Here is a 15,889-nt window from a genome sequence, read left to right as displayed (position 1 = left end):
TGATAGTCCTCTGACCTATTTCTCCCAAGTGCTGGGATGACAGTACACCATCACACCTGACTCTATAACTCTAATCAAGGCCAGGCATGCTAGGAACACACAACAACCAACACTTGTTTTGGGCTCTCCATACAAATTCCTCATCAAATCTGTGGAGCTACTAGACAAGGTCAGAATGGCTGCTGCCCTGTCTAAGCAATGAAGAATCTGACCCGCACACTAATATTCTGAGTTCCATGCTGTGTTTGGGGGCCACCAATGATTCAGGGGCCAGTTGCTTCTCATAACCCCCTGGGGACCACTTTAAGATTACCAAATTAATTAACATCAACTCCAGGAGTGGGGATCACATTCAATGCTGTAAAACAGCTCTGCAAAGAATCAATCACAGTGACTCTTTGACTGAGCGAAGGCTCAGCATTTGTCACCAGGGGCAACTCTGTTATCAGACAGACATGGATTTGTGTTCTGTTTCTGCCCTGTGCTGTGACCTTAGCAGGCCACTCCCTTATATGAGCTTTGGCTGGTTCATCTGCCAAATGGGAAAATGAATATGGTTAGTTTAGGTCATTTTGTTTTCCAGACAGGGATTCTCAGTGTAGTCCTGGCTGTCCTGGAACTAACTCTGTAGACCAGTCTGGCTTTGAACTCAGAGATCTGCCTGCCTCTGCTTCCTGAGCACTGGGATTAAAAGAGTGCACCATCACCAGTCATGGTAGTCAAGGAGGCACAGTGAAGTCCCAGAAGCTTCCTAGTGACCTCTCTTTTTTAAGGTGTAGCCTCAGCACTGCTGCATGGATGACATGAGTGATACATGCAGAGCAGCAGAAAGGAACCTTCAGATGACATCACTATTCCCCCCAACTGTACTTAGTGTCAAACCTGGGAACTCACGCATGCCTAGCATTTGTTCCCCCAGTGAACTCCATAGCTCCAATTCTATTAGCATAGGCATGTCACTATCCTTTTTATTTTTGAATGCCAACTGTCATTATTACTCCATCACTGCTAACACCATAGCACTGAACTCAGCACTCTCTTGCTCATGAGTACCTTTGTCTACCAGGTCTCAAAGAACCAGGAGGCAATTGGTTCATGAGAGTGGATCATCAAGTTGATAGGAATTTTGTGATTGTTAAACAGGGCTATTTACCAAAAACTGAAACTTAAATAAATTGAGCTAAAAACTAGAAATACTTAAGACTCATTTATATTTATAGAACTCTGAGTATTGTCTAGTCTATTTCAGTTACTCCCACCTTTTGTATCTGTCTACCCCATGGCAGTAAGAAACAAGTAAGCATGCCACTGAAATCAGCCACAGTGCATATATTTACCACAAAAACTGAAACTACAAGTCAGCACTCAACTCTCCTCCTCCTTCTCCTCCCCTTCCTTCCTTCCTTCCTTCCTTCCTTCCTTCCTTCCTTCCTTCCTTCCTTCCTTCTCCCTTCTCCTTCTTCTCCTGATTTGTTTATCTTATGTGTATGGGCATTTACCTGTTTTTCTGTGTACCATGGGCTTGCAGTGCCCAAAGTAGCCAGAAGCAAGTGACAGATGCCCTGGGACTGGAGTTAAACATGGTTATGAGTCACTATGTAGGTGCTGGGAAGCAAACCCAGGCCCTCTACAAGAGTAGTCCATGCTCTTTACTGCTAAGCCATCTCTCTATCTCAATCTATTGTCTTTTTTACTCTAGATTATTAAAAGCTATGAAAATTGTTTAATAATGCAGATTAGGCATAAGAGAATACCATGTCTATAGGAATTGCTTTGTGAACAGTACAGAAAATTAACTATGTTTCCAATAGCCAAAAATTAGTGTCCAAATTCAATAGAAAAATTGTTCCTCATTTGCTAAATAAGTAAATTTCCCTATGATTTATCTCATTTTCACCTCACTTAATGCAGACAGTACTAACTTGCACTCCTGTCAAACTATATTCATTTGCTGCTTACAACCATGTACAAGAGTCTGGCCTGAACCAAGGGAAATGCTGCTTTATGTTACATGAAAATCAATTTGCTATATGGGATTTACAATAAAAAGTATGTCTTTATTTCATTTGTAAATTGTGTGCCACAAATCTTCATGTCACTATAGAATATATATATATATATATATATATATATATATATATATATACCCCCTAAACATGACAGGAAAGAAATGGGCACAGGAGAGAGGACAACATTTTTTATTTAGTTTGCTAGCTGAAAAACAGGGAATATGCTAGCCCTAACAGACTGAAGAACACAGTTCCTTTCTCTCTCTGCATTCCTGTACCCATACCCACGACCAGTAACTCAGTCTCCAATGCATGCACTCTCTATATTAACTAGTAATGTACAATTTTTAAATGGGACTAAAATCTTAAGAAAGCAATGTAAGCAGGCGGGAAATTAACCTGGTAAAGAATAAGATTAGAAGCCAGGTACGGTGGCACATGCTTGTCACTTGGGAGGCAGAAGCAGGAGGACCAGGTGTATGTGGTCATCTTTGGTTACATGGCAAGTATGAAGCCAGCCTGGCCTACATGAGACCGTTTTGAAAAAATAAAACAAAATGTATAACCCAGCCCAGATCCTGGATTAATGGTATGAACAGCAGGTGCCACTCTGTCATCTGATACTTGTGTGATCTTGAGCATGCTAATTAATCTCTCTGAATCTGAACTGTTAGGTGTGTAAAAGTATGGCATCACCTTCTGCATCCATGAGGATCAAATGAGGACAAAGGTGTAGGCATGCTGCATTCTAGAAAGTGCTATGTCTTTGAAGTGTCACCATTATCACCATAATGAAAGCTTGAACAGCAGTTCCTATTATACAATCACCACAAAAGCAGCACCAAGGATGTTCCTGGGCATAAAGGAGCTTGGAAGTTTGGGTTTCGGGGGTAGCCCCTGCTCTGGAATTTACCCTTTTACTAGTGTTCATAATTAAAAGCCTTCTCAGAGTTTTGAGCTTCTAGATTACATACAATTTAGTCTTTTATTATGTTTGCCTAATAGGCCATCAGTCCTAGGGCCCACCCTCTATTTCAGAGCTCTCAGGCTGGATTTGGTCGGTGGAGAGGGGAAAGGATACACCAGGTTCAGAGGAGAAACCACACCAAGACCACATACAAATGCGCTCTTACAAGGCTATTATTTGTGTTGAGACCATGTACAAAGGTGAGGTTTCTGAGGCCTATTTCCTGGTGATCTGACCTATGGACAGCCTGGCTGCTGGTCCCTGATACCAACAGGCTGTCAGCCATGTCCCTCCCAACAAGGAACAACCTTTATTCTTCCACTCTAACCTACCTAAATCTGTGTCCAGTTTACAGCACACACACAGAAATGGTCTCCACTTTGCTTGAGGCAGAGAGTTCACTTCTTGGAAGTGGGCATGGTTAGTGAGGACCTATTAGTTTTTATTTCAGGTGGCCTCATCACCAAGCCTTGCTACGCCCGTCTCTCCAAAGATATTATGCTCCTGGAAGGCAGGGGCTGTGTCACATTGTTTAATTGCTTTTCACCTACATTATAGTAGGTCCTCAATAAATGCGCACTAACTGCACTCTGCCTGTAACCTGTTTTGCACTTTCATGAACGCTTGTGAGTGCATTTGCCTGTCACTAAGACATTCATTCATTTGCTCATTCACTCACTGAGCACTGAGTGACTCATCCCATATCAGGCACTGTACCGTAGAAAGTGATTCAGAAAGATCAGTGCTCCCAGACAGCCCTGCACCTGGCCCAGTCCTGGTGATGTGAGTGTGGGTGACCTGAATCTGAGGACCTGAGAGCAGAACTGGCTCACTCCTTGTGTCAGGCCGCATTGGGTGAGCTAGCCAAGGCAGTGCTGGAGAGCTAACCTGGTTAATAAGCAGGAGGAAAAGCTGGCAGGCTGACCAACACGGCTACCTCCAAGGCCCAGAACCAGAGCTATGAGCTGACCCCAACATCTACCTCATGGATGAACTGTTGGAGCATGTGAAGGGGACGAACCTACAGATCCAAAACAGTAGGATCTCCATGACACAGGACAACAGGAAATGCAGGAGAAGCCCCAGTGAGAGCCCATTATCTGTGGTTGTAGCAGAAATCAGAGGCCTCAAGACAGACCAATGATAGGCAACCAACACTCGCAAGTTAAGATGAATGGACTAAAGAGTAAACTGTGTGACTCAACAGGACATACTACAGCTTCCACAGCAAGATTCTTTGGTTTGGTTCGTTTTTTTGTTTTACTGTTTTGATTGGTTCTTGGTTTTCCTTTTAAATTGGTTTTTGATTTGGAGGATAGGTTACAAGGGCAGAGGGCAAATTCCAGGGGATGGGGAGATAAGTGAGATTGGAATGTATGATGTGAAATCCACAAAGATACAGTAAAAGTTTAAAAAAAAAAAAAAACAATGCTCCCAGCAGAAGTTTGCACGGCGGGGTGAGGTGGGGATGGGTTGGGGGTTAGGCAACAGAAGCAAAGGGACTGGGGCTGGTTAATTCTTCGTTAGACTTTTGGCAAATAGCAGAGGCTTTCCAGAGGAAAGGAAATTTCTTCTGGGTCTTATAAGATCACCAGGAAAGCCCCAGGAAGGAAAAAAGGAAGAGCAGATAGGTTGCAACACACATTCATGGCTCTAGGATTACCTGGAAGATGGGACCTGGGCATGATGCATGTAGAGGACTATCTTCATGTAACGCATGTGGAAAGACCTATGTTTATTGTGGGCGGACCCTTCCTGAAAAGGGGATCCAGGCCTCTAGAAAATGGAGAAAGTCAGCTAAGTGGGAGCATGCATTCATTCCCTCATAGGAAGGTTGGCCACTTCAGCTATGCTACCCTGACTTCATGGTGGACTGTTCCCTTGAACTATGAGGTGAAATAAACCCTTTCTCCTTTGAGTCACTTTTGTCATGTATTTTATCATAGCAACAGGCAAGGAAACCAAGACAGCCTCCCAGGAGGTCATTTATATCACAAAGGCAGGCCAGACAGCTGACCCTCCTCAGCCACAGCTCCTTCAGGCTGGGAAGAAGACACAGAGAAGACATAACGGAGCATGGAGATGGCATGGTGGTTATGTCCTGGGGAAGCCAGGCTTTCTTGTTGAGGAGTAAAAGAACATAAGTGAATAAGGGGGAACATAAGCTTGTCACAGAAAAGGAAAACTAAGAAGAATATGTGAATTTTAGACAGTAGGAAGCAACATGGAACCAAGAAACATCTTCTAGGCTACCAGCTGGCTGTATCCCCGGCAGCTAGTGGAAAATTCCAGCCCGATGGCTCGCAAAGCTACATTCTGGGTACAACGGGTGTCTCCCAACCATGATGAAAATCTTTTTGTGGTCCAAGCTGCTCATTATTCCCCCAAGCTGCCTCTCTGGGCCTAGGCCAAGGAACCCATGAGAAGGGGGAATCAGAAGTTCAGAGTCTATATACCCCGAGGATGCACAGCCATGGGTAAGCTTAGCAACATCCTCGCCCTACATGTACCAGGATAAATACAGACTATCTCTAGGCCATGGAAAATGTCCAGACTGAGCCTGAGAGCTAGAAATAGCCCCATCAGCCACCCCACAACAGCAAGTCTCATCTCTCCCAGAGCAGTGCATTAGCAGAGTTTGTTTTCCTAGTGTAGCAGAGCCCAAAACATTGTAATAAGAGTTGTGTTTTCTTTTCCACTCTTCTGGGAAGGGAGATAACAGTAACAGCATGCAACACATATTCTGTATGCATCGCTTCCCTCTTACTTCAACTCTGCCAGGTAGTTGGTACTTTCTGCAATAGGGCTGAAAAAGCGAGGTTCAGGCGCCTTCTGGGGTATGGTGGAATGAAACATGAAGTCCAACACAGCTGACTCCAACCCAGGCTCCCCTTCACCACAGCAAACCCTCTTACTTCTATCAGCCACTAGAGAAACAGTAGTAATTCAAAATACTGTGACAACTGCCTCCAGTATAGGGACCATGCTAGAATAAGAGCCGCAACAGGGATCCATGCATAGGAACACAGCCCACATCCTGGGATGGCTGCTGTAAGACTGTGGGCATGTCATATTCTCTCTGGATCAGTCCCTCAAACCAAAACTTCGTGTCATTGTGGATGCTGCCTCACCCTCACCTGTACATGAAATTAGGCACCTAAGCTGCTCAGCTGCCCCCATTCCATCCACTTTCCCAGCCAGAGTGACTCAAGCTAAAATATATGTCTGCTAACTGCAAATCTCTCGGGATAAAGGGCAAGGGGCAAAGGAAGGGTAAAGGGCACCTCCTCGGCTCAGCTTTAGCGTTTCTCAGCTGCCTCCTGCTCTCTTCCCAGCCTCTTCTGCAGGCACGTACACATTCCCTTTTTCTGTACTTCATTGAGTGAATTGTGCTGTTACTATGATCTTGTACACATGGACACGGACCTTTCCTTCTGCAAATCCTTGCCGATTCTTTAGAAAATTCAAATGCCAGCTTTTCCAGGCAGCCCTCTCTGATAAGTTTAGGATGAGTTAGAGGTCTGCCCTTCAGGTTCACCGGCTTCCCCAGTGCTTCCCTCTGTTACACTCTTGATCTCTCTTTCCTGTCTCCTGCAGGAAAAGAGAAGCAAAGCCCAGGGCACAAAAGAACACAGGGCTTTCTGCAGAGAACACTAGATAGACAGCCAGGTGTGGTGGTGTATATGTGTAAGCCCAACACACAGGAAGCAGAGGCTGGAGAATCAAGAGTTCAAGGCCAGCCTGGGCTACATAAGACCGTGACTCAAAAGCAAATAAAGAAGTAATGGCAACTATCTACGGGTGGGTCTCCTCCCATAAACAGAGGTCTGTACATGAGTTGAAGGGACCCCCATGAGTCAGCTATCCTCGAAGACCCATCAGTGCATGTGCCTGAGCTCAGTTACTCAGAAGGCCAACCTTTCTGCCTTGACCACAGTCATGCTCTATGCATGGTCACAATGAACTTTCTCAACCCAGAATACCAGTTACCACAAATTGTCAGTGGGCCCTGGAAGCAGTCCTATGGCTCTAGTTTGGAATGAGATGGGCATAGGCCACCAATGGTCCTTGGGCTCCAAGATCTATAATCTCTGGGGAGGGGACAGGAGGCCACACTGTGCTGGGTCTAGAGTGTCAGCCAACCTCGGCAATTCTGCAAACCCTGCTAGTTCTGCCCACTCATGGCTTAGCTCTTCCTTGTCAGTCAGTTTCCTCTTGTAAAATGGGTTTTGCTTCAAGTTTCTTGTTGCTGGTTTTGTTTTGTTTTTAATTATGCATCATCTACTCCCTGGAAGATATAGTTGATCAAAGAGCATCTTGTGTCAGCCCCCATGTGCAGAAGACCTGATGGGAGAAGTGAACTGAGGTGGACATTTGCAACAGGCTATTTTTCCCCTCGAGGTCAGGATTTTGGGTTGAAGATGAGGACAGTGGGCCTGTGAGAAGTGGACCCTTCCTATGGATGACAAGGGGACATGGTCCCTTCTTCCTAAACACTTCTTTTGCTTTATTCCCCTTACTGACCTTGAGATCAAAGTGGGCAATTTTCTTTGTGTGAAGGTAGTTCACCCCGTCCAGGATCTGCTTAATGAAGCTGGTGGCTTCCTCTTCACTTAACGACTCCTTCTGGGCCAGGAAATCGAACAGTTCTCCTCCGGATACTCTGGAAGATACCAGTTAGTTTTGTATGTCATGAGGCCTGGTTGATGAGTGCAGTTCCTACACATATCTCAGAGTCTCTGGAAAATAGAACCCCCTTGCCCTGCCTGGAGCTAACCTTGGTCTAACTACACCAAAGACTGGCTTGGCTTCTTATTCTTTCTGTTGAACCTCAGAGTCAAGAATCACTATTTGTGTGTTCCCAGAAAGACCTCTGCTAGTGCTGTAGGCCCAGGTCCCTCATTACTCAGAATATTACCCTTTGCCTGTAAAGGCTGTGCCCTGCTCTGAATTACATTTTAGATAGAGCAGCAGTCCGTTCTCAGTCACTCTATTTTGGGTATAAATACTAAGGAAGAATGACCTGGCATCTAGCTAGTCAGTGAGGGTGTGGCATACATGCCATGGCACACAGGCAGAAGTCAGAGGTCAACTTGATGGAGTCAGTTTTCTCCTTCCAATCATGTTTGTTGCAGGATTGAACTCAGACTGTCAGGTTTGGCAGCAAATATCTCTACCTGCTGAGCCCTCTCCCCAGCCCCTGACTTGGTATCATGTTTGTCCATATGAACCAATACTCTCTGGCCCACACATCCAAAAGGCAGAGAGTAATGAGTGATTTATTTGCGTTAATAAAAATTATCTCCTGAGAATTCATTGAACCCACAAGACCAGTGAATGGCATGCTCCCCTCCCCCAAGATTTACGAAAGAAGCCACAGCTACAGCATGGCACACTATCACATCACTGTCATGGACCCCTCCAATGTGCCTTTGCCCTGTAGATCACCAAGTAACAAGTTTCTAATTGTCCTGGACTCAGGTAAGCATGATTTCCCTTGCTCTTGGCACTGCCACTTGGAAGCTACCCAGACCCTGTGTCTGATCTCTGCGTTATTCTGTGTTTGTGTTGACCCTTTACACATGCTCTGGATGTGTACACATTTGTACTCATTTGTGTACACAAGCATGTAGGAGCAAGAGGTTGGTGTCAAGTGTCTGTCTCAAGTGCTCTCTACCTTACATTTTAGGACAAGGTCTCTCACTGGTTCAGTGAGAGCTTATGGGTTCAGCTAGACTGGATGCCAGCAAGCTCTTCCTGGCTCTTCTTCCCCAGAGCAGAGATAGGAGATGTGGAGCTTTTATGTGGGAGCTGCAGATCTGAACCTGGGTCTTCATGCTTATGCAGCAAGCATGTTACCGACTGAGCCATGCCCAGAGTCCTGGCATCACTCTGCATTGTCTTTTAAAATCCTACAGTTTAGCCAGGTTTGGAGGTACACACCTTTAATCCCAGAACTTAGAAGATGGAGGCAGACCTCGGTGAGTTCCAGGACATCCAGAGCTACACAAAGGATCCTATATATGGGGTGTGTGTGTGTGTGTGTGTGTGTGTGTGTGTGTACGTGTTTTCTTTAGCTTTGCTTAGCTCTTCTGTAACTTACAAATATTGTGTGAAGTGTGGCATATGTAATAATTAAAATTCACACCCATAGATCTGGTGCCCTCTTCTGGTGTGCAGATATACATGGAAGCAGAATGTACATAATAAATAATATATATATATATATATATATATATATATATAATATATATATAGAAGCAAATGTAAATTGGGACGAAATAAGGGGCTTGCAATTGCTGAGGTCATAACTGGTAGGTTTGGGGGAGCAGCCACTCAGATTACTTTCTGTCTCTATCCTCATAGCTGCCATAAAAGAAATAACAGGTGCCCTGCCATGGCTGTCTGGGTGACTATGATTCTCACTTCCCCAAGAGAAGCTTTATAAGCACCCTAAGCAATGAGGGGCTTCAGGCAGCACACCCTGTATGATAGACACATGTATGAATTAAATGACCAAATCTTTCCCCTTCCCCCACCACCCAGGAATCAGAGGCAGCCTGACCACAAGCATATACTGAGGGCTACTTGTGAACTACATAGTATAGGATCACTGTCCCATCTGAAACCTACCAAAGAGATCATTTAGCCCTGTGGATCTAAACTCTCTTCAAAATGCTTGGCATGTCTATCTGTCTATCTACAACACTAATAATTCTTCTAATCTCTTACCCAAGAGGACACTCTGCCCAGTGTTTACCATGAACCCCAGAAACCTTTCAGTTACCCAGGAAGACCACTATCTAACAAGCAAGTTCTCCCCAGACAAGTCTCCTGGAGCCTTGGACTTGAATTTCCCAGCCTTGAGAAGTGTAAGAAATAAATGTTTGATTAGCCACCTAGTTTGTGGTATTTTGTTATATAGCTGCTTGAAGAACCTAACAATGGACATTTGTATTGAGTGGGGTGATACTGTGGCCAAAAAAACAAACCTAAGGATATGGAAGTGGCTTCGGAAGTAGGTAAGAGGCGGCTGAGGCCAGATGAGCTGTGAGATGCATGCTGGGATATATCTTCAATGTCATCTGCAGAGAATGGCTCTGGGAAGGAAGGGATGCTGGTAAACACCGATGGCAACCACCATTCTGATGAGGATGACAGGTGGAATTGAGGAATGTGGAATTGGTTGATGTTGGATAGACGATTAGAAAGACCACTTTTGTAATAAAATTGCAGAGAAATTTCACTGACTTTTTGTTGTTTTAACTTTAGCACAGTGGCTGTGACTTCTACTGCTATCTCAGACAGCAATTGCAACTCCCCAGTTCCCAGCCTGCTTCTCTAGCAGCAACCTGGCCATTCAGGCTGCAGCCTGGAGGAATTCTGCTCCAGCCCTGGTTTGGGGGAGCCCTGTTGCTGCCACTAAAGGTAGTTTTAACTAAATCTCTGTCATTCTATTTACGAATGAGACTTGAGATTCAAAGGCTGGGATAAAACCTGCAAGCTCAGAGAGGCTGAATAGCAACTGGCTAACCTCCTGGTGTCCATGGAGGACCCCTGCTTCGGCTTCGCCAAACCAAATAAGGCTGTACCACTCCAAACCCCACCCTACTACTTCCTATCTCTCTCTGTCTCTGATGCTTTCTGTCAGCTAGTTGCTAACACAGCCTTCTGACCCAAGGTTAATTTTAATTAACGTGAATGCAAACTCGAGGGTCACAGTACAATTGAATATCCCCCAACAAATTTTGATCACGTGCTAGTGTCTTCTGGAAAGTCAAACTTGTGAGTGACGAGATTGGATATCTGGCTGAGAAAATGTCTAAACACAGTGCTGATGAAGCAGTCTGGTTTCTCTTGACACAGTGAAATTAAACGGAGAGGACAAATTTTTAAAATGTAGTGTGTATGTCTCTCTCTCTCTCTCTCTCTCTCTCTCTCTGTGTGTGTGTGTGTGTGTGTGTGTGTGTGTGTGTGTGTGTGTGTGTGTGTACAACTTTCAGGAGGTGGTTCCCTCCTTCCACCAGATGGGTCCCAGGGATCAAACTCAGGTCCATCAGGCTTGGTGGCAGGCACCCTTATTCATTGAGCAATCTCACTGGCCCAAAGAGCAGTATTTTTAAATATAATTATTAGTTAAATAAGGAAAACATAAAAGTTTGAAGTCAAAGCCTATTCCTACAGGGAAGAAAAAAATGAGAAAAATCTGTGAAGATTTTTCTGAGAGAACACAGGTGTGGCTGAGGATTGCTTGATAAGATTTACATGGATCAGCTATCCCAAAGTAGGCCAGGTGTTATTCATCAAGACAATGAGGGAGATTAGTCAACTGTATAAAGGCCTATTGTCCAAGACAATGAGATAATGATTTCAAGTCATCTTAGACTTCATATGGGGGTAGAGCTCCACTCCCATCACAAGGCCACATTCAGGGACCCGAGGGCAGAACCCTATCAAAGGAAGAGCCCAGCCACTGCCCAGCACTGGTTCATGTGGCGGTCTTTTCTTCCTAAACTCTAACAAGCTCATCAGTCACACCAGGTGTGGCTCCCACTGGCTCCTGCCTGAAGTGATTGCTCTGTGCCAAGCAAAGCTATGGGGGTGTGGCTACTTCCACCTGGATTTCAAAGGATGCCTCAGAGTTCAGTGGCCCCTGGAAAGAGAACTGTGGGTGGGTGGAGGCCATGTAGAGAGCACCCACTACAGTAATACCCAGAAGGCCATAGGAATGGGGTTTCCCTGAGACGCTAGACCAGTAGGCCCACAGGTGTGTGTACTGTTCTAATCTGGAAGAGTCACAGACAGGCAACTCCAACCTGTGAGGCTATGGTGTGGGCTGCTCCCAGCAAAGATGAGGGCAGGGTTACCCAAAGTTGTTATGCAGGATCTGTGTGTGCCCTGATGGGCCTGAACAGCAAAATATTTTGCCAAAATGATTCTGAAGCTGTGAGGTCTTAGACTGACTCAAGACCAGTAACTCATTTTTTTTTTCTTTCTTTCCTAATTTGCTCCTTTGGGATAGAAAGATCTATACTAAACCTACCCCACACTGAATTTTAAAACTGCAATGCTTGTGTGATGTTCTCATCTCAACTACAGTGTATTTGCCTCTGAGTGAATCACCTTGATTCTCACCCATAACTGTTGTAAATGTGTTCTCCTAAGGCACTGACTTGTGTTTGCTTGTTTTGTTCTTTAAGACAGAGTCGTGTTTTTTTTGTTTGTTTGTTTTTGGTTTTTTTTGTTTTTTTGGTTTTTCGAGACAGGGTTTCTCTATGTAGCTTTGGAGCCTATCCTGGCACTCACTCTGGAGACCAGGCTGGTCTCCAGCTCACAGAGATCAGCCTGCCTCTGCCTCCCGAGTGCTGGGATTAAAGGCTTGCGCCACCAACGTCCGGCAACAGAGTCTTTAAGAAAGTGAAATGTTTGTTTTCTAGAAAGCAATATAGAAAAGCTCCTTGAAGCATCCGGTTAATCGGTGCAGGGGTTGAGAGCCTGGTACCTGCGGGTGTTCCATTGCTTCAGATGGCTCCATCATATGGTTTTGGCTAGTTTCCATTGATGTTCAAATTCTAATTTTAAATAAATGATTACATTGTGCATTGAAAAAACAAAACAAAACAAAACAAACAAACAAAAAACCCCAGTCTTTCTTTGTAGCTCTGGCTGGCCAAGAACTTGCTCCGTAGATCAGGCTGGTTTCAAACTCACAGAGATCTGCCTGCCTCTGCCTACTGAGTGCTAAAAGAAATGTGTGCACCACCATGCACCACACATTTAAACAGTGTACTATCACTGTTTAAATTCTAATGCTGCAACCAGTTAAGATTTTTTTAAGCCTCTTAGGATTGTATATTTTACAGGAGATGATGACATTCATTTGGGGATAAGGAGGATGAATACCACAGTCTGAATGAACTGAGACAGATGACAAAGAGGAACAAATGTTATCTCTACCTGGCTGTGACCTGGCGACTCATTTCCCTGCTCTAGGCAAGCCTTAGTGGTTGGTTTTTCTTACCTGAAAAAGAGCAGATTGGGCAAGATGGCCCTTAGAGCTTCCTGTCTATGATTTTATAAAATATGCCTTCTTCATGGGCTCAAGATAGTCAAAACATGGTCCTTAACTTACACATAATACTTCGTAAGATAATACGTAAAAAAAAAAAAAAAAACTATAGAATTCACCCTTTCCAACATTTTCCATGCCTTCATAATCGTGCTCATGAATGAAACGGCCTGTGTACAAGTACATATGTTTGTTGAAGCTGTCTCACTAGCCCTCTCTATATAGTTTGTTCAACAATATTTAGCCACTGAGCACTTGAAACATGGCTAATATCACTAAGGAACTGAATTTTTAATTTAATTTTTATTCTAATTCAATTTTAACACAAAAACTGATGCAGCATAAAATCTCTTCAGTAAGCACAAGTTTACTGCTTAAATAGAACTCCTTTTCACTTTAACCAGGGCGCTACCTACAAGCGGATATGTGCTCCAAGGGTCAAATCCACATCAGCTTATGTAGACTTAGAATTAAAAATATGTACATGTAAAATCCTCATTAACAACTTCACACTGGCTACACATTAAAGTCTGTATTGTTGGGGGTCAATAAAATTAGTTTACCTATTACTTTTTACTTATTGGATGTGGCTACTAGAAATTTAGAATTACATGTGGTCAATATTCAATCCTATTGGGCTGAGTGAAAAAGAGAAAGCAAGCTATGCACTGGCGCTCACCATTCTCTGACTTGTGACTGTGGCTGCAATGTGACCAGCACCCCTTTCCTGCCATGATGGACTGCACCCTCAAAATATGAGTCAGAGTAAACCCATCCTCCCTCGAATTGCTTTTGTTGGTATTTTTATCACAGAAACAGGGCTAGAGTTTAAGTTTAGGGGATGGGGACACAAGTACTCATGGAACAAACCTGTCACCCACGATGCAGGCCCTTTCTGCTCAGCATGGGCTGGGTGTGGCCCTTAGGGGTGGACTGGGTGCTGGGGAGGAGTCTAGCACAGCATTTTCTGTGTCTCCTGGTGATATCATCCAGCATCCTGTCCCCAGTCCGACTTGGGGCAGGCACTGGAACCTGACAGTAGCTGCAAGGGTCACTCTGAGTCTGTTCCTGATTAGGGTGGAGGCCCAGTCCTTCCCATCTTAACCTTGGGATGTGCAGTGTGCAAGGTCCAGGACCTCAGCTTTTCTTCTCGAAACAAGAATGAGAAAAGATGTCTCCTGGACACCTCAGGCTGGGAGGACCTCCTGACACAAGGCTGAATCAGTGCTGGGAGGCCCCTGGCAAGTCCTTGAAGTAAACTCTAGGTGCAGTGTCACTGCAGGGGTGCAGCGCTGGAGGAGCTCTCAAAAAAGTTTATTTAAAGTTCACCATTTCTACAGTATGCCTTCCAGAATGTTCTCTCACTTTGCCCCCATATCCACCTGGAGGAATGCAGACTACTTCTCTATCCCCATTCATCACTCAAGGAAACTGAGGGCCAAAGAGAGCAAGTGACTCACCCCAGGTCACACAGCTAAGTGACAGAACCAGGATTTAAAGCCAGACCACCTGAGTTCAGGTCCACCACGTGCCCCTTTCACATTGCTCTCTCCATATCACGAAGCCCAAGTTACTTGGGAATGAGGACACATCAAAGTCACTGCAAACCTGGAAACATAGTTTTCATCCAAGAGCCTCTCAGGTCTCAGATCTTTGTCCTAGGTCATTTCTCATCTCCTTCTAAACTGCTTCTCCTCCTCCTTCCTCTTCCTCTTCTTCCTCCTCCTTCTTTCATCTTCTTCCTCTTCCTCTTCCCCCTTCTCCTTCTCTTCCACAGGGTTTCTCTGTGTAGCCCTGGCTGTCCTGGAACTCATGCTGTAGACCAGGCTGGCCTTCAGCTCACAGAGATCCACCTGCCTCTACCTCCCCAGTGCTGGGATTAAAGGTGTGCACCACCACTACCTGGCTCCTTCCAAGCTTCGTCTAGCTCATACCCCAAATCAAATCTCTCCAGCTTTAATATGAAGAGCAAAGACTAAGAGTCTGGCTGCTCTCTTCTGTAATAGTGTTCTCAGGGTCAACCCCTTCTCCCTTGCAGGTTGGTACACCTGGTGAGATGCTTTCCAGAGTTCTTCTGGTAACATGTGTATAAATGATCCCCATCAGCAATGATGGAATGTTACCATGGCTGCCGGGCCTAGGAAACTAGGAAGCATCAGCACTGCCACATATGTACATATATTGAACACATACATGTGCGCACACACACATACACACGTGGTGACACAGATCTATAAACCCATACATCTGTCAACCCAGCACTTAATAGGCTATGCCTAGAGTGTCATGAGGTCTAGATCAGCCTGAGCTACATTAGTGAGATGCTGTGTGAGAAAAACACTGGCAAATAAACAAGTAAACCCTGAAAATGAACAAGTGGACAATAACACTTACGTCCAACCACTGGGCAAGCCTATTGTCCAGTGAGGACTCAAATGTCAAAAACTTCTGGTCAGTCCAACAAGAGTCGCCAAGTTCAAGCAAAAACCTTTAGAATTCCTCCCCTAGGACGTCTTCGTCCTCCCCCAGGAAGTCCTCCTCTCCCCTCCAAGAAGTCCTTCTCCCCTAGGAAATCCTCCCCCTTCCAGAAATCTTCCTCCCTTAGGAAATCCTCCTTAGACCCAGCAAGTATGGTCTGAGCATGGTCTTTGAAAACTTGACTCTTTTCTCATTTCATAAACCCTTAGTGGTCCTCAGCCAGACATCCCAAGCCCGATGAGGCAGCCTGGAAGTGAAGGAGCCATTTAAATGAGTGACTCTGGCCTTCCCAGGAAGATGGGGTTGTCACCAGGAACCTATACCTGCCCACCTTTAACTTAATCCTCTACTCCTGGAGATTTGGCT

At 44.9% G+C, this 15,889-nt stretch overlaps 1 protein-coding gene across 1 annotated transcript in view; it reads right to left on the bottom strand.

The window, feature by feature from the left end:
- The window catches only part of Dapk2 (death associated protein kinase 2), a 94,019-nt gene that overhangs the window by 17,868 nt on the left and 60,262 nt on the right, over positions 1–15,889 (bottom strand). Inside the window, exon 3 of the mRNA XM_035444446.1 lies at positions 7,501–7,639. Coding sequence (XP_035300337.1) covers positions 7,501–7,639 — 139 coding nt within the window. The remainder of the gene's footprint in view (positions 1–7,500; positions 7,640–15,889) is intronic.

Source organism: Cricetulus griseus, chromosome 4, assembly GCF_003668045.3.
Source record: "Cricetulus griseus strain 17A/GY chromosome 4, alternate assembly CriGri-PICRH-1.0, whole genome shotgun sequence".
Classification (NCBI taxonomy): Eukaryota; Metazoa; Chordata; class Mammalia; order Rodentia; family Cricetidae; genus Cricetulus; species Cricetulus griseus.
This window is presented reverse-complemented; position numbering and strand designations above follow the sequence as displayed.